The sequence below is a fragment of the Ptychodera flava genome, chromosome 4 (genome assembly GCF_041260155.1).
Source record: "Ptychodera flava strain L36383 chromosome 4, AS_Pfla_20210202, whole genome shotgun sequence".
Taxonomy (NCBI): Eukaryota; Metazoa; Hemichordata; class Enteropneusta; family Ptychoderidae; genus Ptychodera; species Ptychodera flava.
Window position 1 is genome coordinate 26,544,428 of NC_091931.1, and position 24,071 is coordinate 26,568,498.

At 37.0% G+C, this 24,071-nt stretch overlaps 1 protein-coding gene across 1 annotated transcript; it reads left to right on the forward strand.

Annotated features, from left to right (window-relative positions):
• LOC139131312 (arylsulfatase B-like) lies at window positions 1–23,792 on the forward strand. Its single transcript, XM_070697320.1, has 18 exons — window positions 1–80; window positions 195–267; window positions 1,329–1,370; window positions 5,846–5,890; window positions 6,669–6,786; window positions 7,509–7,560; window positions 7,810–7,913; window positions 8,141–8,244; window positions 9,120–9,232; window positions 9,950–10,051; window positions 10,172–10,235; window positions 12,257–12,354; window positions 12,945–13,078; window positions 13,732–13,790; window positions 14,294–14,411; window positions 21,843–21,922; window positions 22,242–22,331; window positions 23,301–23,792. The coding sequence occupies exons 2-18, from the start codon at window positions 210–212 to the stop codon at window positions 23,477–23,479; spliced, it is 1,560 nt and encodes a 519-aa protein (XP_070553421.1). The 5' UTR covers window positions 1–80; window positions 195–209; the 3' UTR covers window positions 23,480–23,792.
• The last annotated feature ends 279 nt before the right edge of the window (window positions 23,793–24,071 follow it).

The window sequence follows — 24,071 nt, forward strand, 5'->3', positions numbered from 1 at the left end:
CAAAAGGGGGCACACCTGCAACTTTAACATCAGTTTCCAGAAGGGAGGCAAGAGAACTCAAATGCTCTTCTCAGCAAAAGGTAAGGCTATAGTGTCTTCAGAAATTATCTGCTGTCTGAATTGCTGCTTGTGTTGAGTCCCGCGTTGATCAGCGATTACGTCTAAACGCACTTTGTTCGATTATCTTGTTGCAGTTTGTTGATCTAAAGATGAAGTTGTCGATAGTTTTCGCTGCTGTGCTGTTTGGCATGGCCTGCGGATTTCCGGGTGAGTTATTTGTTTAAAATCACGATGATTTTCATATTCATGTATAGCATGACAACAGGGAAAAGTCCTGGTCACATGCAGCGTTTCGTACCCATCAATAGTAGACTGAGGGACTCATTTTGTTATGTCATAGGCCTGGGGCAGAGTAGGAAGTCGACGAAACGATTTGCCATTTTATTTCGTTTCTGTGCATTAATACTCGATCACGCCGCAACTGAGTCTGGCAGAGACCCTGCGATTCGCGTTCTTGCCTGTTGGAACACGCGCGCGCCCTTCAGAGACGCGACACGAATCCCAGGGTCTGGACATTCTTGCAAGCGACCGGTCGGATTTCTGTCTGATCCGGGAACTTTATAGAACTCCATGCATCCGTTAATAAAAAAAAATGACTAGTACCAGGGCCAGATAAAATTAAAAATGAAAAATAAAAACATACTGCGTATATAGGTCTACCAGCTACTAGTATATATTCTCTCCGTCCAGTAAGATAGGTGTTTCTTTTTACGTCACGACCCTTATGAATATTCATGTACTTGCAAGAACCGACAGTCGCTGTGTCTGGCAGCGCGTGCTCACAGCTGCACAGCGTAGCCTTCGAATGCAGGCCCATCGTGGGCGCGCACAAAACAAGGCACAGCGACTGTGGAGAGTCTAGCCGCAACTCTACGAGACTCTTGCAGCACTTCACAATCGGACTTGCATAATTCTGCTAAATCTAAGGTGCTACAATTCTGCAAAGACACACTATATACGATCAAGACTTCTGAAAACGGTTTCGTGTCATTTTGATCGGCATGCAGACAGCAGATGCGTTTTAAGTTGTTTTACATACCTGTTGATCACCGCGCTATAAGAAAGTATACAAGCCTCATTTAATTTGAATCATCCATAACCCTCTTAAGGTTACAGATAGTCACATGGTACTTAGAAGTTTATGCAGTGACATATATCGATGAATTACAGAATATCAAAACGTTTTCCTTCGGAAGTCAATATTCACTTAATACATTCTGTTTTCCGTGAATAACAAGAATGGTGTAACAGGTGTGTTTTTCCTACAGAACGACATGTTCGTAGTGGTTCTTCAAGTGGCTCCTCAGAAAGTAAGTAATTATGTATTACTTTCATTCCTTTTCTTTTCTTGGCCAACAACTACAATGCGCCTGTCACATCTTCTTTGCTAAATAAGGGCCAATGTTTTCAGCGAGATGACCCAGGCATCTTTGAAAAATGAAAAGTATGTGATTGGCTATGGCGCGATGACATTGTCTCTTGCGTAGTATCTGTACTGTGAAATTTCTGTATTTTAGAAATACGCAATGGTTAAGCACTCGTAGCCTTGAGTCAGTTTTGGTTTATTTTACACTTTTACAGCTCGATGAATCGAGTGACAAATCCAAGCACATAAGTATATTGGAACGTGTCCCCTTCCTTGAGTTCCACAGATGTATAGAACGTGCGCCCGATAACTATAACTCCGAATCGCAAAAGTACGCTCATCAAAATGAGGCATACCGTAAAAGGGTCGATCCTTTGCAGCTTGATTGTGGTGGCCGGATGTCACATGTCCCATATGACCTTTGGTCAAATGTACCAATTCTACTCTCGCGAGCCCAGAGCATGATTTCCTCTCCGCGGACCTACGCAAAAATCAAATTGCGGGTAGCGCCAAGCTGTTGCCGTAAAGCGGCACGTGGTTTACGACGATGACCAATTCTCGCTCCCCAAATCTCCGTCGAGAATCCTATTTCAAAATTGATGCCCTCAGGGCTTTTCTTACTATCACTTTAAAAAGTTCTTTTTAGGTGAAGCGCAAAGAAATGTTGATGTAGCCTGTAAAAGGCACGAATTTAGCTAGACATGAAATGACAGCCGGCGCTCTCAAAAATCGCCCTCCTGCTAAATCGCCGTACTGTACATTTAAAATAATTTTTAATGTCAAACTTATCTTCAAGTTGATGCTTTACTCAAACATTTAGTAATTGATTAACGAAAGATTCAGTATATGTATTTTTTTAAAAATTGTAAAGCAGAATTTATCAAGTATAGATGTACAAAACATTTTGACCCGGATTCATTTTGTAAAGATCTTGGTGAAGTCCAGTGGTCAAATGTTTCAGGTTCTGATAACATCACAGATATGATAGATTCATGGAATCAATTATTTCTCAGAGTTCTTAACAAGCATGCACCGTTTAAAACGAAACGTGTGAAATATAAAAAAATTCCAGAATGGTGGAATGATGATATTGAATTAGCAATCAAAATTAGAGATAAACATAAGGCAAACAAGTCATTTGAATTGTACAAAACATGGAGAAACAAAGTCACAAATTTAATCAGAACAGCAAAGCGTGAATTTTATAAAAATGTTTTAAACAAAGGTACCAATGATTTTTGGAAAGTTTTTAAGCAACTGGTTCCAACTTTCAATTGTAAAAGCCCTACTTTTGTAACAAGTCAAGGTAATGAAATTTCAGAAATACAGGAAATGGCAAATGTGTTCAACAATTTTTTCACAAATGTAGCTTCTGAATACATCAAACACAATGATAAGACCAATGACGATATTTTAGATAAATTGCAACTCTTTGTTTCATCTAATCTCCCCAAGGACAAAAAATTTGTTATCCCTTTGCTCCAGGAAGCTGAAGTCACAAAATTTCTCAATAGTATTGATTGCAAAAAGTCGACTGGTTTAGATGGCATTAGTTCTCGCTTTTTGAAGATTGGAGCTACCAAAATAACATCTAGTCTCACTGCAATTTTCAATTACGCAATTTCCTCTGGGACATTCCCTGATCAATGGAAATCGGCAAAAGTAACACCATTGTATAAAAAAGGTGCAAGGGATATTGTATCAAATTACAGACCTATTTCTGTCTTGCCTATTTTGTCCAAAATTTTAGAAAGACATGTTCATACTCACTTCTATAACTTTCTGTGCACTTTCAACTTATTGTCAAACAAACAATCAGGTTTTCGCAAGTTTCATTCATGTCAAACTGCATTAACAAACATCACAAACTCATGGTACCAAGAATTGATAATGGAAATCTGATAGGTATCCTACTTGTTGATTTCAGAAAGGCGTTTGATCTTGTTGATCATAATATCTTACTACAAAAACTTAGGATTTATGGATGCTCAGAAAATAGTTTGCTGTTTTCCACATCATATGTGGAGAAAAGAACCCAGATAGTTTCATTCAATGGACCCTTAGTGATTCTTGTCAAGTCTCTGTGGGTGTACCACAGGGATCTATCTTAGGCCCCTTATTCTTTCTACTTTTCATCAATGATCTTCCTTTATTTACAAATACATCTGATCTTTACATGTATGCAGATGACACTGCTGCACAGGTCACCAGTACTAAGTTAAAAGAAATTGAAAATAAGCTTAATCAAGACATGTATCACATCACACACTGGTGTGATCTTAATAACATGTGTATTAACTCACAGAAAACAAAAGTTATGGTCCTTGGAACTTCTCAAAGAAAAGCTAGAATAGATGAATCAATTCATGTGTTATGTAATGGAGATCAACTGGAGTGTGTTACACATGATAAATTATTGGGTTAAATTATTGATGATACTTTAAGCTGGGAAAAACAAGTTAACTCTGTTTGTAAAAGTATCGCATTTAGTTACTTCAACTCAAGCGTATTCGCCCCTTTCTAACTAAAAGGGCCATGATGAGTTTTTATAATTGTTTTATTTTACCCCATTTTGATTACTGTTCCAACATATGGGGTCACTGTTCTATCAAACTTTTAGGACGCATTGAGCGACTCCAGAAAGCTGTTGCGAGAGTTCTTTTAGATTGTGATTTTAATACTTCTAGTGAAGTTTTATTCCGTACACTGAATTGGATGCCATTCAGAAAACGGATTTTATATCATGAATCAATTTTAATGTATAAAGTACAAAACAATTTAGCTCCAGATTATTTGAATGTTTTTAAAAGGATACACAATATTCACAGTCGGAATACTAGATCTGCTGCCAGAGAAGATTTATACATTCCAAAACATAGAACACAGTTCTTTAAGAAAAGTTTCACATACAGTGGTGTAAAATATGGAACAGTTTACCGGTTGACTTAAGCTAAGTCATGTTCCTCATTGCAGGCTTTTAAAGACAAATATAAATTTCATTTTTTATGTGACACAGATGTTCAGTAGTGTAATATTGTTTATTGTCCATTTGTCCATTTGTTTTTTGTACCTATTGTATGTTTTGCCTTTCATGTCTTCATGGATGTGTGCAATTTTTAATGTATATATTGTAAATTTTAATGATTTCTCGACACTGTGTGAGAAGAGCCATTGGCTCAACAGTTTATCGAGATTAAATAAAGTCTAAATAAAAAAAAAAAAAAAAAAAAAAAAAAAAAACATTATTGTCATCTTTCCATATTACAACATGCGTTGCTCAAACGGCTACATTATATTGCGTTACTAGAGCTGAAAACAGCCGACTCGTCCGCATAATCGAACAACCGGGGCGGGGTGACGCTTCGGTGCCAGCGGCTTTTTTGGATTGATTTCCAAAAGAGTTGGTTCTCACGACCAAGCCCGGTATCCTCCCTTTGTGTTTTATGAAAACATTCATTCTTTGTTAATTTTACAGATAGACATAGAAATATACGAAAACATAAATACTTCTTTCTTGCAAAACGACACTTTCCCACAACACCAATATATAATTGGTCCACTCTAAGGGGCCGTGGATTGTTTAAACACGCTCACGGAAAAAGTAACTTCTGCGTTTTGGGGGAGGGGGTTTGGCTGTATTTCGATTACCGTGCGCAAAAATTGCACTACATGTTTTTATATCAACATCTCACTCCACGTTTTACTGTATCGCAAAATATCGCTATATTGTTTTGCGTGTACCAGGCCAGTGCGGCACTTGCCCTACATCATTCTTTTGGCATACATATGGTTCAGTGCACGATGTAAAATAACATAACAATCATATTGCGTTATTGTCAAGATGGTGCTGAACAAATATTGATTTTAGAGGGGTGGTGGGAGAGTGATTTGGCCGAGTATTTCTGTCCGTTGCTTCTCCACTAGGTGACTGGATGCTGTATGTTGTGGGTTCGAACCCGCATAATTACCGATTATATATAGGTATGACACAGAATGAGGCTAGGTTGGATTTTCGCACTTCCGAACTTTCGTTTAAGGGGGTTTACCATGCGCATGCTTTAATTATCACCTGCGCATGCCCCTAGGATCGAGTGTGTTATTGTAGGGGCAAAATTCGCTGACATTAGTCCTGCAGCAGGGGCGCATTTATCACAAGACTACAGGGCCCCGTGTAAGAGTATTGACACACCGATAGAAGACCTAGAACAACCGTAGCATATACGCCAGAGTGCATCAGGCATGGTTTGACAAGAGTCTCCTGTTCATATATATGCGCATCCTTCTCCCATCATCATCATGTGATTTTTAAACATGGTTTGAATTGAAAATGATGAATGTTCATTCGTAAATCTCATCTTCTATTGCGTTTATTCAATCATTTTGTGATATGTTTCCTTGTGTTTCAATTTTCTTTCGTAGAGAAAAAACAACCACACATCGTATTTTTGCTGGCTGACAATTCTGGTAAGCTTTATTGTCTTACGACAACATTTTCATCAGATCTTATACATTTTGATATTAATACGCAGATGTTATGAAATCATTGATTTCCAGATATCAACGGTAAGCAAAGTTACAGTCGATTGTCTACTTGGTAAGGACTTTGCCACATGTATATGTCACTATGCTTTTGTCTGTATGCATTCATAATTCCTAGGTACTTACAACAGATTTACAGCTATCTCATTATAAGTTGTGCCTGCTCACAGATGTTTAAATGGTGCCTATAATGAGCAGTAACATTTAGTGTATATGGAAGTTATATTCAGTTGTACTTATCGACATTGACAATGCCATGGGGCGTTATTCATCTTTCCGTTCATTAGATCGCCATTTTATCATACACTAATTGACTGGCCATGGGGGTAACAGCATACCTCTGTACCCCAAGGAACTGTTTTCAGGGATGTCGTGTTTGATGTTAGCTGGCATAAGATGTCGGAAATAATGTCATGCAGGCAACGGTTCCGACAGCTGATGCCCGATAACGTCGCTTACGTGAATCAACACAAAAACGAACGCACCCCAAGTGACTATCATTTGACGAATCAGAACACAGACTGCGGATGAGGTGTGTTGAAAAATAGATTCTTTACTATGGTTACTGTAATCAACTTATCAACAAAGAATGCTAATGCCTTTGACCTTTGAGTGTATGTTGCTGCTAGCTATCATTTAAATCACCTTGTGAGAACGGACATGGCTGTACAACGATTACTAGTTCAAGCATTTCCGTCTGTAGGCTGGGCTGACCCGGAATGGAATGACCCCGTGGGAGTTATGAAGACCCCAAATATGAACGACTTGGCGAGAAACGGCGTCATTTTGAACCAGACATATGTACATACAACGTGTACACCGTAAGTGTACTTAAAAGTATTTCGGCTGTCTTCGAAAGACTATTATCGTAAGGCATTTCTATGGTCGTGCTTGACATGGATACATGTATTCACAAATGTCTTGAGCTGTAAATGATTTGTAGAGGGTCTGCATGTTAATCTGTCGTAGCTCCAACGGGAAGTTACAAGTCTTTTGTAAATCAAAACCAATCTGCATTTGCGAATTGTTTATTTCCCGAAAGAGGGAGTACATTTTTGGCCAACACACTCTACACCACAAAACCTTGCAAAAGTAGGGGAGAGTAACAAGTGGGAAAACATTTTTAGTTTACCGAATCAGTGATCTTGTTTGCTGAATGTATTCCAACGAGTCTTCTGGAAAGAGAAAAGTAGACAAACAGTATTCATAAGATGAACACTGTTGGTTGAATAAAATATATACAGACGCCTTGATATTATGGCATTACAAGTTATAACTAAATCTGCATCAAAGACGGGGAAGATTGCGAATATATGTAGTTGTAGTTTATGTCAGTTCTGGAATAGATGTAAGACAAAACTGTCAAATTCCTCTAATCTCTGTCGCTCTGTTCGGTTTGCATCTCTTAAAATGCTACGCTAAACCTATGGGCCACATTCGACAATTTTACTCATCCATATACTCACGCGTGATATACTTGCTTCACATCCGATGGCTTGTACATATGAATGTGTAACTGTTTTTGTGTTTTTTGTGTCTGCAGTACAAGAGCGGCATTCATGACAGGTTACTATCCGTTCAGATACGGCTTAGGCGTGAGTATATCGGCATGCTTCTTAAACATCAAATACTGTTTCCCCTTAAATTAATACATATTATTACCGTGGTAAAAGGGACTCAATATTGATTTTGAAAGCCAGAACAAATAGTTTAAACATTGCAATTGCATTTTTTGTCGGTAAAATGCATGATTTATGTTTTTATTCATTCATTCATGCATTCATTTATTTATTTATTTATTTATTCATTTATTTATTTATTTATTTATTTATTATATCCTGTAGCATGCTATGATCATGCCTTCCCAGCCTAGTTATCTGACCAGAGAATATAAACTCTTGCCTGAATATCTCAAGGAGCTAGGTTACACTAACTACATCGTGGGGAAGTAAGTGCTTTTAAATTTAACCAATGCGACTTGATTAGACATGGTTTTACTGCATGAACGCTGATTCTCCAGGTTGTTCATGTGGATAACTTACAGAGATATATAGTACTCTTAAGATGTCCCAAGTTGTTTTTCCCTGAAATGCATAGTATTAAGCAATGTTATTATTCACAGAGTGTTTAGCTGTCAAATGAATATAAAGTTATTCGGCTACTTTCCTTTCACAGATGGCATCTTGGATTTTGTCGTTGGGATGTTACACCGACATATCGTGGATTTGACTCGTTTTTCGGAATTTACAATCCTTTGATCGATTACTACTCTCAAACCAGTAGGATACGTCTTTCATATACGGTGGTGGTGGTGGTAGTAGTAGCGGTAGTAGTAGTTGTAGCACAAAGTAGGCAAAACAGAGAGATCCCTTTTAGGTGGGGCTGTTACATTCTCTCCATTAAAAGGCGAAATTTGAAACTCAGTCTGACCCACCAGAAATTCCATGAATATCGTACGAAATTAGACAAATAGGCCTTCTAGAGCTCCAGAGGATATCAGAAACTTTTGTACATGTTGTTGATTGGGGAACCTGCCAACTAAAGTTGAACGTAATGGGCAGGGGAAGGGTTGAAACTAATCCAGACCATACTTTAAAGAAGATACATCAGATGTTATTGTGCTGAGAAAGACAGTTTCTCGTAATGGGTTGTTATAAGTGGGATGACTGAATTGTGGAGGGAATATTTGAGAGTTGACGCAAGCCTTCAGTGTAATATAATTAATCAGTCAACCCATTAATTTAGTAAAAGTAAAAGCTCTGATGAATATCGGATCGGCAGTCATTTTGATGATTGATGCATTTCCCTGATTTTAAATATGCAACTTTGAGTCTTCTCGACGTCATGAAAAACGTTTCCGACGACATATACGTAGTACTTCAGTACGTGATGGTTTCAGCACTTTGTTGACTGCTGTTCAAATTTTCACAGCTGATATAAGCTAATTCGTGTGCATACAAGTTTTACCTTGTTGTTGTTAGAAAATAGAGTGTTTCCTTTCGTTTTACAGAGTGCTACAAGTCTCATCCATGGTCTCATATTTTCGCAGTTGATACAGGCTAGAACGATGAGGTAGTTAGAAGGCCTAATTTGCAACGTCAAAACAAATTTACAATAAATATACCATAATTTTGATTGTTTATCTTTCGTATAGTTTCGGTCTATGATCCTGTGTCACAATTGTACGGACGGGACCCAGGGGAAATCGGACTCGATTTCAAAGATAACACGGGGACTATGTTCCACCACCAAGGAACCCATGCGAGTGTAAGCTAATATATCATTATAAATCACCCCAATTTTATTCTCCGAAGGTTCTTGTTAACGTTCACAGTTCATTGCGGTGTTAACTAATGTAAAAACAAGCGAACAGCCATGTCTTCGACATAGAAATATCGTACCAAACCAATTTGGAAAGTCGTCGTCGAAGAACAGCAACAAAGACAGCTTTGTCTTATGAAGTCTGCGTCACGATTGGTCTTGTGTAGCAATTTACTGGGATTGCACTGTTCTTTCATTATAATGTCTGATCTATACGTGTCGGTGGAAGTTTAAATAAAATCAAATGATGTGTATCACGTGTGTGACAAGTGAAATAGCTAGGGTGGCAGTTTTTATAATAATGTCCGATTTGAACATGCCAGTAGAGTATCAGTAAAGCCAGAGTGATGTATATCATGGATGTACCAAGTAAATTTCGACCACTAGAACTTCATAACCGCTACCGCCATGGCAAGTGTCACATGTTTGACAAACTGTCTTCAGTCTTTTCTATCGGGATACCTAACGGCACTTTCTTATTCCAGAATTGTGTTGTGTCTTGCGTGTGTTTGCTTCGTTTGGTCATTGTTGCTGATTGTTGTTTAATTGTAAAACATCAGGATTAAAGATGCTAGACGAAAATGAAAGATGGTTTCATTTCGTTCATATTGAATGACATTCTTGATGCATTTGATTTACCGTCATAACATTATTTCATTTAAGGAACACATTGGTAAACGAGCCGTGGAGCTGATCGAAAGACATAATCCAGACGTACCAATGTTCATGTACATGAGTTTCCTACTGCCTCACTTCCCATTTCAGGTGAGTACCATAATGGTACTTCCATTCGCAAGTTAATGGAATGTCAATATTTTGACATTAGTAACGGACAAAACGAGAGAGATTTCATAAAGTGCCTATACTCACTCTCGTTTCTTCTAGGCACCGGACCGCTTCGTGAATATGTATTCTTCGGTACCAGTGCCTGGTCTACAAATATACCGAGGTAAGTGTTGTTCTTAGTCACATAGTACAAACTAGACATCGATCTGATCTTATGTTGTTCAGTGGATGTGTTTGAAGTGATGTGGTGTAGAACTGGGCTGGTAGTCTATCTCTATAATTACTACCCTTTTCAGTAATAGAGCGCGAAGCCACTGCAGTGAACTGCAATAAAACTGCTCACACTAATTAGTTTCAGCTGTAGCCAGCTGGCAAAGTCGACAACATTGTATGTCCCATGCAGACAGTTTGTCTGGGGAAGTTGAAATAAAAAAGATTTGTACATGGACCAGTGCATGATAATGTTACATTGTATCTTGAACACAGAGTGCCAATCGTAAACTCTCATTTACAACTCGAGCCTCAGACAGAGCTAGTTTTGCCTTTGTACAAGCAGACTTTTTGGTCTTTATTAAGTAGCCTTGTTCAACACCAAAGTGGCCACGGCTACAGCTGAAACTAATTAGTGTAAGCAGTTTTATTGCAGTTCACTGCAGTGGCTTCGCACTCTATTACTGCAAATGGTTGTAATTTGTATTGAGGTAGAACGCGCCGGAGGGACAGATATTCGGACCCACAAACTTTTACAATTCTTTTCTGATATACCACTTGTGGGGGTTAATTTTAAAGCTCTTGGTGTAAGAAAACTTTTCACCGACTTAGTTTTTCAAAATTCAAAAATTTTATTTTTCTCCATAGAGTTAACAAAGGGATGGCGGCCATTTTGAATTTTAAATATTGGTAAATCTTGGGTTATTTGTTTCTCTAGTACCAAAATTTAACGGTGACTCCCGATTCTTATTCTTGCTTTTGAAAGAGAGTGGTTGAAAGATTCCTTAAGGAACTTAAGGAAAGTTTGAGCAAAATTTTAAGGCTTCCACTTTTCGAGGTGCATATTACCTTAACGGCATTAGGCCTAACAAAGTCCAGATTACATAAACCAAGCGTGCCCCGTGTTGTCAAGAGATAGAATTGAATCATAGCTACTCGCAGTCATTATTGTATACTGCTCTATGCAACATTTTCGCATATGTTATCAAAAACAAATGTCACAAATATACAGGTTGCTTTCAATTGCTCAAGCAACATCCATCAAACCTATCCATTTCTGATAAGATGTGAAAATTGCATGAAAAAGCTTGCGCGATATTTTTATGGGATTGAAGCATACATGGGTCTGATTGCAAAATTTCGTTCGATATCAAACTAGAGACTACCGGGCATGCATTGCAGTGGTGATAATTAACACGCAAGCCACAAGCTTTCCGTCGTCAGATGAAAGTTTTACTCTCAATGATTGCGCTACTGCTTGGAGCTGCACTTATCCGAAATACTTTTCTGGCAGTTAGGTAAAACCCTACGGCACATACTTATCAGTGGGGATTTGAAAAAGAGTGAAGTTCTGACAATAACGTTGTAAGGCGTAAAATCTTAGCCTGAACTATGATTAACCTGTTATGTTGTTTATGCTGTCGATGTTGTTTTGACAATTGTAAAATATGCAAAACGTTGACTGATTTACTTGCAAATATCGACCAAACTATAAACTGTCGCATCTTGGTTCATAATCAGCACATCAAATAACAGGCGATTTCATTCACAAAATTCCCTTCTTGTATCAATCTGATATCCTTAAACGACTTTTTGATTTATCTGTATGATATTAGATCTACATTTTTCAAATATATATGCCTAATTGCAAAAGTCGACTGCTTCAATCATTCATCAGCAGTAAACACATCAAATATTTTCCGATCATGATCTTTCATTTCAGGGCATCAACAACTTAAAAATGTTCTCCAAATACTAAGAGTACGTATACAAATGTGAAAGGCACAGCCAATGATATCAGTTAATTTCTTTGATCAGTATGATAATTGTACGCGTCATCTCTGTGAAACCGGCGGACAGAACGACAGACACACCGACAGACACTTACGCAGATAGGGAGACAGGTAGGAATGGCTCAGAACGCCAGCGCTAGTATGGAAACCAGAGCTTACTCATGACTCCCTCTACCGGCAGGAATGGTTTCTATGCTTGATGAGGCTATCGGGAACATAACCAAGGCACTGAAGGCCAATAATATGTATGAGGATAGCATCATCGTGTACCTCAGTGATGTAAGTACAGTATCTTCACAGTGCGCACGTCCTCGGTTTCACTCATTAAGGTAGAATGCGCCTCGGGGATAGATATTTTGACTCAAATTTGTATACAATGCAAGATCCGAGGTACATGAATATTCCACATTGATTAAGGGTCATTAGCATAGAATTTTAATACCGAAACAATGCTCATTAGTGTAATCTGCATATTTTAATATCATTATACCTCGCATCTTGCACTAATAGCAAATTTGGACAGTTTTTTCCTGCTCTACTGCTTGTGAAGGTTTATTTAACAGATCTTGGGTGTCAGTTTATTTACCATATTAGTTTTCGAGTTAACACAGGGATTGCCGTTTAGAATTTCAAATATCCATAAATTTTAGGCAATTTATTTCTGTAGTACCACACTTTGCGAGGTGAAGCCTGATTTTTATTCGTTATATTAGAGAACTGTTGATATTTCATTTCGGAAAGCTTGAGAAAATATTTTATTCTTTTGCTTTAAATTTCGAAGCGCAAGCTTAAAGTCATGCATCTCATCACATTGTATATCAGCTCGGCCCTGTCTCCTAAATCTCACTTTTCCAACGATCACGTTACAGAATGGTGGTCCGTGGTTTTTCGGCTCACAGTGGCCACTGCGTGGTGGACAAGGGAATTCCTTTGAGGGCGGTGTGAGGGCGAACGGCTTTGTGCACAGTCCATTGCTGCGAAAGACAGGATACGTAAATAACGAGTGAGAATTTAGACTTGTATTGTCTCGCCACGCAATGTGAATAACTAAATCGGAGAGAAATCAAAGGGGCATAGCTACCCTTTTTGACACTTTTGTGATGTCAAGAAAATAGAGAAAATTCGCTTAAAGTAACTCAGCGTGCAAAAGTGAAGACGATGCTTAACAGCAAAAATGTCAAAAAGTACCCCATTGCTAAGTTAAAACAGATGATTTGGTTTACAACCACAAGACCATAATGTAAGGGAAAGCTGCTATTCTAATCTATATGAAATGCACCGCCAATTGAGATTTCAATACAAAAGCTTGTATGATGTGCAGACTGTATGCGGCAGTGAGCGTTAAGCTATGCGTCTAGTAAGAATTGTGAACCCTGGCCGAACTTCACATTGTTTACACACCGAAAAAAATGTTTCTTCCTGTTATTCCTTTTGAGACATCTATCGTAACATGCTTCTTTCAAATTTAGAAATTGCTTCGGAGTATTATGTTATTCTGAGAGAGAGAGAGAGAGAGAGAGAGAGAGAGAGAGAGAGAGAGAGAGAGAGAGAGAGAGAGAGAGAGAGAGAGATGTACCGTCCTTAATATGATAATAAGAAATCTTCGTAAAATCTTTTGCCAACTTTAACTGTAATGATAATTTCTTTCCCTTGTAGATTGATTCATATCTTAGATTTCCACCCCACGCTGTTAACTTTGGCCGGAGGAGTTCCAGGTAAGTAAAGGGAATACTGCTCGAGATCGATCTGATTAAAATGAAATGTATAGAACGTATCCTTACCATTGATAGGTTGTCGCTGTCGTTTGCTGCTTGTCGCCTTACCGCAACTCAGTATAGCTAACGACAACCGGGAAGAGCAAATAAAGGTGGACACGTCATCTCTAAACCCATTTTTCCAGACTGAATTCACATATACTAATTTGAAGATATGACTTGTATATTTGTCGGGTTTTTCACTAAAAACTTAGACTAGTGAAGGAACTTTTTTTGGTTCAGTGATCCTGTTGTTGTGCAATGTCACTGCATAACCACTCATCTGTCAGTCTCCCACAGGCCACCGATTCCCCGTCAAGTTTAATTATCAGGTACGCCGAGACCCATTAAAAAATCAAACAGCCATGATTGAAATATGAAATCAAAAGACGGAAAACATCGGTGCATAAAATTCGGCTTGTCTTATTTTTTCTTCTCTTGTTCTTACAACTACCAATCCAAAGATCCTAACATGGATGGTATGGATGTCTGGGCAACCATATCTGAAAACGAGACATCGCCAAGAACAGCGATGGTATTGCAGTATGACACTCATCCCGTGAGCCCATGCCTGACAATAAGGTAATTCATAATGATATACACAGCGTGGGTCGGTTGAAATTCAAATGAAACAAAGTATTCGCTTCCTCCATGAAATGGCTCTGCTCAGTGGTATTGAGGGCTTATTTTGTGTGCATACAGGATTATAATCTAAGGAGAGGTGCACTCGTTTGTAATTTTCTTTCGAATTTCGATGTGCCTGTCTTGGATAGAGAAAAGGCGAAGGTGACTGGTAGGTTTCCGAGTCGAATGGGATAGGCCAGCTTTAATCGTTTGGTATGATGCAAAATATGCTAGCATTTGTCAAGGCAAAAAAACGTACGATTTTTCCGTGACAGCATAGTATCTCGAGTCATCGTCATCATCCTTCGTGGGCTGGAGGGGCCCACCGTGCACCCCCCCCCCCCCCCACATCCCTACTACTTGGGTATTTTTTTGTTCTTTAGGACCTGCTGAACAAGAAAAAAGATGTTAACATTGGATATTTTGGGATGCACTACCTATCTCGGCTGGTTTTTGATTTGCATGTACCGCAAAAAATGGCGAAAAATGGGTAGGGGTAGGGGGTACTATATCCTCCCCTACATTGAGTAAACTAGCATGAAATAACACAAACCATACATTTTTGGAAAGCTGAGATTCTGCTCTTTATGAGAAACACCAACTTTAGCAAAATTAATTTGTGTACATAGAATAGGACGACTTTAAAATGAATTTTTTTGACAATTTTGAAATTTTTTACCCAAAATACCATGTAACAATTGTGATTTACTTGTTATTAAGCAAAATTTTGACAGCTTTTTGTGTTTGAATTATTTATTCCCACATATTAAACAAGAAAAAAAAGTGTTAACATTAGATATTTAACTATACACTACTTCTCTTGAGTCAATTTTGAATTGCGTGTATCTGTATGGGGTGTGCAAAAGCTAGGGGTAGGGGTACAACATTCTTTCCTTGATGAAGTAAACTGGCTTGAAATGCCATATCCTTATAGTTTTAGAAAGCTTAGATACTGGTCTTTCTAAAATGCATAAAGTTTTAGTGAAAAAATATGACGTCATAGAATTGGATAACTTTAAATCGATTTTTTCTGGTAATTCAGTATTTTTAACCGGAAGAAAATACGATAACTATTGTTTCCTCCTTATGAAGCAAATCAAACACATTTATGGATGTTATTTACTAATTGCAATGTTCTGAAGAAGAAAATAAATGTCAAAATTGGGTATTTACCATGCATTATTGTCCCTAGTCACTAAAATAGCAAGTTTTGCTAAATTGGTATATCGTGAATGGGCATTTCATTGTTATGCAATGAACTAATGCACAGCCTTAAAAAGAAGACTCGAAAACGTACACACATGGTCATATTGCCATTTTCTCCTTCAAGTAAATAGATTATTGACGACTGTCTATTGTTATAATTTAATTTTAAATATTTTTCTATAAAATAATTTTGCTAAGGCGTATTTGGAAAATTGTCTATGCCTCCTTGTCTTACTTTATATACAGCAAGCATTACTAACAATCTATTAGGCCGAGGCTAGAGGGGCGTCTACGTGCACCTCCCCCCCTCACCCCACAGGATAACAAACCTGTAATTTTCAGAAGCCTTGGGATCCCTAGAATAAGAAATGGGATTTTAACAGACAAAATATAGGGACTCAATAGCTGTTACGGTCATGTTTTGAAGGGTACCGCAAAATCACGATTTTGTGACCCACGTGGATTTTTGTCAAACCTGTCTTCTTGTACGTGATCTGCTGAGCTTACTGTTTAACATGACCTAGGTTATGGGGTATCATTAGAAAGGTGATTTATTCTTCTTGAAAATGGTATATAGCAATATGCAATATCTTCTATAGTTTTCATGAAATAGGGCCATAATTTACCCCATACCCCAAAGTTTTATGTCACAAATTGCTGTCAAAACTAATCTAAATTCCACCAATTATTACCTATACATAATACAGAAGGCAATACTGTGTATTAACTTTGTGTTATTTGCTACAGGTACAAGTAGAAACTTGGAATAAACTTTTAACAGAAAAAATATTGGGATCCTGTAGCTGTAACAGTCATATTTTGAAGGGTACCGAAAAATAACAGTATTACTGACTCGCATTAGTTTTTGTTAAACCTGTCTTCTTGTAAGTCTTATGCTGAGCTTATTTTGATTTTGATTTGAACATAACGAGGCCAATGGGGTACCATTAGTAAGTTAATTTACTCTTCTTTAAAATGATATGTTGCAATATGCAATATCTTCTATAGTTTTCATGAAATAAGATCAAAACTTACCCCATACTCCAACGTTTTATGTCGCAAATTACCATCAAAACTAATCTCAAATTCTACCGATTATTTTCCTAGACACATTACAAAAGGCAATTCTTTGTATAAAGTATATTTTATTTGGTACAGGGACATGTCAAAAATATGAGTTAGACTTTTAAGAGACAAAATATTGGTATTGAATGACTGTTACTGGCATGTTTTGAAGGGTACTGTGAAGTCAGAGTATTACCGACTCGCATGTGTTTTGTTAATGTGTCGTCTTGTAAGTTTTCTGCTGAGCTTACTTTTTACCATAGCCTAGATTATGGGCTGCCATTGGAAAGACAATTTATTTGGCTTTAAAATGACATATTGTAATATACAATATCTTCTATAGTTTTTATGAAATAGGACCAAACCTTACCCCATACCCCAAAGTTTTTTGTCACAAATTACTGTCAAAACTAATCCTAAATTCTACCAATTATCTTCCTAGACATTATACAAAGGGCAATGCTTTATATCAAATTTGTTTTATTTGATACAGGTAAAGGTTAGAAACTTGAAATAAACTTTTAACAGAAAAATATCCAGATGCTGTAGCTGTAACAGTCATATTTTGAATGGTACTGCAAAATCACAGTACTGCCAACTCGCATACATTTTTGTTCAACCTGTCTTCTTGTAAGTCTTCTACTGAGCTTACTTTTTAACATAATGTAGCAAGTTGGGCATCACTCGATAGGTAATTTACTCTTCTTTGAAATAATATATTGCAATATGCAATATCTTTTATAGTTTTCATGAAATAGGACCACAACTTACCCCATACCCCAAAGTTTTATATTCCAAATTACCGTCAAAACAAATCTCAAATTCTGACAACTATTGACCGGGTCATAATATAAAGGGCAATGATTTGTATTAAATTTAGTATATTTGCTTTAGGTTCATGTTAGAAACTTGAAACGAACTTTTAACAGAAAAAATATTGTGATGCTGTAGCTGTAACAGTCATATTTTGAAGGGTACCACAAACTCACAGTATTGCCAACTCGCATACGTTTGGTTAAACCTGTCGTATTATAAGTCATCTGCTGAGCCTATTTTTTAACATAACCCGGCTATTGAGGTATCGTTAGAAAGGTATTTTTTTCTTCTTTCATATGACATATTGTAATATACAATATCTTCTTAAGTTTTCAGGAAATAAGACCAAAACTTACCCCACACCCCTAAGTTTATATTGCAAATTACTATCACTACTAATCTCAAATTCTACCAAACTTTTACCTAGACATATTACAAAAGGCAATGATTTGTATGAAATCTGTTTTATTTGCTACAGAGACATGTCATAAATATGAGATAGACTTTTAACAGACAAAATATTGGGATTGAATGGTTGTTGCTGTCATATTTGAAGGGTACCTTAAAGTCACAGTCTTAGCCACTCGCATGTGTTTTTGTTAACTGTGTCATCTTGTAAGTCATCTGCTGAGCTTACTTTTCACTCTAACCTATCTTATGGCTATCATTGGAAAGAAAATTTATTTTGCCTTAAAGTGACATATTGTAATATGAAATATCTTTAATAGTTTTCATGAAATAGGACCAGACTTACCCCATATCCCAAATTCGCAAACTGCAAAGTTTTCGAACAGATGTAGTTTGCAAATAAAACTAAGGGATGGGGAAAGTTTTTTGCCATTTCATTACAACTTCAGATGATAATGCACTTTATCATATGCTAAAATAAAAAGTGATAAAAGCTTTATAATGATACCCTACAATCTGCGTTACGGATAAAATAAAGGTTGGCAGATAAATTTCATGGAAACTTGTTTAATAAAATTTCACGGGTTTCAGCAACATATATCCTGCTATCCTTCAAACTATGATGCTAACAGCTATTAAATCACAATAATTATCCTGTTAATGGTATCTTTCATAGTTGGAAATGTCTCTGTAACAAATAAAAAAGGTTTCATACAAAGTTTGTCTTTTTTATAGAATTTATCGAAATTAAATGCTAGTTTTGACAGTAATATACAACATAAAACTTTGGGGTATGGGGTAAGGTTTGGTCCTATTTCATAAAAACTATAGAAGATATTGTATATTACAATATGTCATTTTAAAGCCAAATAAATTGTCTTTCCAATGGCAGCCCATAATCTAGGCTATGGTAAAAAGTAAGCTCAGCAGAAAACTTACAAGACGACACATTTAACAAAAACATATGCGAGTCGGTAATACTCTGACTTCACAGTACCCTTCAAAACATGCCAGTAACAGTCATTCAATACCAATATTTTGTCTCTTAAAAGTCTAACTCATATTTTTGACATGTCCCTGTACCAAATAAAATATATTTTATACAAAGAATTGCCTTTTGTAATGTGTCTAGGAAAATAATTGGTAGAATTTGAGATTAGTTTTGATGGTAATTTGCGACATAAAACGTTGGAGTATGGGGTAAGTTTTGATCTTATTTCATGAAAACTATAGAAGATATTGCATATTGCAACATATCATTTTAAAGAAGAGTAAATTAACTTACTAATGGTACCCCATTGGCCTCGTTATGTTCAAAATAAGCTCAGCATAAGACTTACAAGAAGACAGGTTTAACAAAAACTAATGCGAGTCAGTAATACTGTTATTTTTCGGTACCCTTCAAAATATGACTGTTACAGCTACAGGATCCCAATATTTTTTCTGTTAAAAGTTTATTCCAAGTTTCTACTTGTACCTGTAGCAAATAACACAAAGTTAATACACAGTATTGCCTTTTGTATTATGTATAGGTAAATAATTGGTGGAATTTAGATTAGTTTTGACAGCAATTTGTGACATAAAACTTTGGGGTATGGGGTAAATTATGGCCCTATTTCATGAAAACTATAGAAGATATTGCATATTGCTATATACCATTTTCAAGAAGAATAAATCACCTTTCTAATGATACCCCATAACCTAGGTCATGTTAAACAGTAAGCTCAGCAGATCACGTACAAGAAGACAGGTTTGACAAAAATCCACGTGGGTCACAAAATCGTGATTTTGTGGTACCCTTCAAAACATGACCGTAACAGCTATTGAGTCCCTATATTTTGTCTGTTAAAATCCCATTTCTTATTCTAGGGATCCCAAGGCTTCTGAAAATTACAGGTTTGTTATCCTGTGGGGTGAGGGGGGTGAGGTGCACGTAGACGCCCCTCTAGCCTCGGCCTAATAGATTATTAGTAATGCTTGCTGTATATAAAGTAAGACAAGGAGGCATAGACAATTTTCCAAATACGCCTTAACAAAATTATTTATAGAAAAATATTTAAAAATTAAATTATAACAATAGACAGTCGTCAATAATCTATTTACTTGAAGGAGAAAATGGCAATATGACTATGTGTGCACGTTTTCGAGTCTTCTTTTTAAGGCTGTGCATTAGTTCATTGCATAACAATGAAATGCCCATTCACGATATACCAATTTAGCAAAACTTGCTATTTTAGTGACTAGGGACAATAATGCATGGTAAATACCCAATTTTGACATTTATTTTCTTCTTCAGAACATTGCAATTAGTAAATAACATCCATAAATGTGTTTGATTTGCTTCATAAGGAGGAAACAATAGTTATCGTATTTTCTTCCGGTTAAAAATACTGAATTACCAGAAAAAATCGATTTAAAGTTATCCAATTCTATGACGTCATATTTTTTCACTAAAACTTTATGCATTTTAGAAAGACCAGTATCTAAGCTTTCTAAAACTATAAGGTATATGGCATTTCAAGCCAGTTTACTTCATCAAGGAAAGAATGTTGTACCCCTACCCCTAGCTTTTGCACACCCCATACAGATACACGCAATTCAAAATTGACTCAAGAGAAGTAGTGTATAGTTAAATATCTAATGTTAACACTTTTTTCTTGTTTAATATGTGGAATAAATATATGTGGGAATAAATAATTCAAACACAAAAAGCTGTCAAAATTTTGCTTAATAACAAGTAAATCACAATTGTTACATGGTATTTTGGGTAAAAAATTTCAAAATTGTCAAAAAAATTCATTTTAAAGTCGTCCTATTCTATGTACACAAATTAATTTTGCTAAAGTTGGTGTTTCTCATAAAGAGCAGAATCTCAGCTTTCCAAAAATGTATGGTTTGTGTTATTTCATGCTAGTTTACTCAATGTAGGGGAGGATATAGTACCCCCTACCCCTACCCATTTTTCGCCATTTTTTGCGGTACATGCAAATCAAAAACCAGCCGAGATAGGTAGTGCATCCCAAAATATCCAATGTTAACATCTTTTTTCTTGTTCAGCAGGTCCTAAAGAACAAAAAAATACCCAAGTAGTAGGGATGTGGGGGGGGGGGTGCACGGTGGGCCCCTCCAGCCCACGGACTATAGTATCTCGAGTCATCATCCTTCGTTTTGACTTAAGGTACTGTGCGCCTCGAAAGCAAAAGACTTAAACATTTGCTCAAACTTTCCTCGAGGAATATCTCAAAAATTATCTTTTTCATAATCAAGAATAAAAATCGGGGGTCTCCGTGCAAATTTTGTTACTAGGGAAACAAATTACGCAAGATTTACACCGATGTTTGAAATTCAAATGGCCACCATCCTTGAAATTCAAATGCCACCATTCTTGCGGTAACTCTATGAAGAAAAATAAAATTTTCAATTTTGGAAAACCTAAGAAGTTGAAAAAGTTTTATTACACCAAGAGCTTTAAAATAAGCCGCAATATGTTGTAGATCAGAATAGAATTGTAAAAGTTTACGAGTCCGCTTATCCGCCCCAGAGGTGCAGTCTATCTTTATGTCGGAAATGTTGCCCTTTTCGATGCAGTTATTTGAAATCCATTGTCAACAATTGTTATTGTGGACAAGTTTCACTGGTTTTAGGGTGAACAGGTTGAAGAGCAACTATGATTACGATGGAATCGGTCACGTGAGGGCGATGTCAGTCGATTGGCATTCCGATCGATAAGGTTAATTCTGCTTTGAGTCGTATTCAAGGAAACAAGGAAACTCGAGAGTGTGAAGAATGTTTGATCCTGACGTTGTTGTACGACCCCCATGCGTGTTATCATTATGTAATCAGAATGTTGGTATCCCGAATCTTTCTCTGAATTTTTATCAATTTTAATTTTAGAGCCGGAAATTATAAGCTTATTGATGGATGGTATGATGCCGTACGGAATATTACTCCTGAAGTTGATAACATAGATACGGGTAAGCAAAAGATTCAGATACTAATTCCTATTTGTCATTAGTACTTGTCTACTGATAATTGTATGCAACAATATTGACCTCATTCAAGAGACGATTGTATAATGATCTATTAAGTATGAACGAGGGGGTGTATTTATATTTATAATAAACAATCAGCACGCCTATTCTTCAGCCACCATATACGGCATGACGTTTAAACCCAATATGTTCAGGCAAGTGAGTGAATCTTTTCCAAAAAACAACCGTTGTCGAATTACAAAACATATGAAATAGCCCTGGCTTTTGTATTTTTACACTTGCTTAATGTGTTAAATCACAGGATCCTGGTTTCCCCCTCCGGAATTAGAGAATCCCGACGTACCTGACATCACGGATCCAAAGTCTGGGACATGGCTTTTTGACATAGCAGGTAATGTCATCTTCACACTCAGTTCTCGAGCAAGCTTATCCGAGTAACTGCCAAAAGAATGTGTTTATATTGAATCGCTTGTTCGGACATTTCTGAATCGTACTTTAAACGGTTTTCAACTGTAAAAGCGTGCATGCCAGAGATCGTTCATTGACAGTTTGAATATAACAAGAAAAGAGATGCAAAGTTCAAATTGATGAAAAGTTTATGAGTCAAGATGTGATACTTGCGTAAAGCTGCTATTGAAAATCCTCAGAGGTACTATTTCTTTGTCAAAATTACTTCGTTCGTTCGGCAACAAGTACATGTAAATGTATTTACAGTGAGGTCAACTCCCAATTGATACTGGGTTTCACCCCACGCGCCATATATCGTCTGACATGACAGTATGCGAGATATTTGAAAGATTTCTGGATTGTTATCATTTCTTTCCTCCGGTGTAAAAATGGCCAAGGTGGTCTGAATTTATATTCAAAGAATAAAAATGTGACAAAATAGCAGCTTTAATTTTTTCGGCCATAACGCACTATATTACAAAGATCACTGATTATATTTAATGGTATACCGTTGAGTAGCGTGCCCATCCACTGTCTGCAAACTGGTGGAGTCCCTGTCCTTAATTAATAGTTTGGATATGCTACAAATTGAAACACAACCACCGTCTTAAAGCAATACATCGAAAAAAGAAATGCATAACCACTATACCATACAAATGACCCTGTACATCATGTTTTATTGAAGTAACGAGATAACTCGAGGGTAATACTCCATATGCCAACCCTCGCTTAAAATCAATTGAATTCGGTTTCCATTTTGTTTCTCACGGACCGTAAATTTTCCGGGACAATACCTGGTCCAGTAAATGTTACACTGAAAACAGTACCTTCAGCCAGCCTAACGGATCTTTACCAAGCTACACTATAGCTAGATGTAGAAACTTACAGAAGAAATGTTTCTCTATTCTTTCAGCTGACCCACGTGAAATCAACAACTTGGTAGACAGTATGCCAGCGAAGGTTACAGAACTGTTTCAGATAGCGGCAGGGATAACAGCAGAGTCACCGGAACCCTTTTATCCCCACAGCACCCCCGAAATTGCCAACCCTAACGTCTTCTTCAACGGCACTTGGACACCAGGATGGTGTTAGGCATAATTGTCACAAATTTTGGGAACACAGTTTCGATGTGCAACGACTCTTATACTGAACGCACTCACTTCATATGACGTCACGCCACAACCGATTAAATCCATACGTGAACGCATCGTCAATAACAGTGCTGCCGGGCATTCTATTCTTCTTACGAAGCTATTGAATACAGGACAACACTTATCAGTAGCATCTGCATTCAAACATACTTTAAGTGAGATTACGTAGATCACAGTCCTTGTGTAGATATATCTCTTTCAAAAGAGTTACGAATCTTTCGATCGATAAATAAAATCCAACTTAAATGCCACTGAAACTGATTGTCTTTACTCTATTTATCCTGTAACACACAAGCGTTGTCTTGGATTGCTTGAACAACTTTAAAGCCCCAGTATTTCCAACTTTTAACAATTTTGTTTCATATTTTTTGATTAAATGGCATCCTCAGTATGTGAAAGTAGACCATAATTAATACTGAATCGAATGGTTCGCATGTCCAGCCGGCCTCACAAACGTGTACGATTAACAGTAAAAGGAGTGAAAAATGACTTCTTGTCCGGACTTCTTGTCCGGACTAGAAGTCAGGCTATGT

Bases quoted from the DNA above. Each gene is read 5' to 3' on its own strand.
- LOC139131312 (XM_070697320.1), top strand. From the start codon at position 210: ATGAAGTTGTCGATAGTTTTCGCTGCTGTGCTGTTTGGCATGGCCTGC. The intron at 6,787-7,508 runs GTAAGTGTACTT...TTGTGTCTGCAG, and splicing joins GTACATACAACGTGTACACC to TACAAGAGCGGCATTCATGA. The intron at 22,332-23,300 runs GTAATGTCATCT...CTATTCTTTCAG, and splicing joins ATGGCTTTTTGACATAGCAG to CTGACCCACGTGAAATCAAC.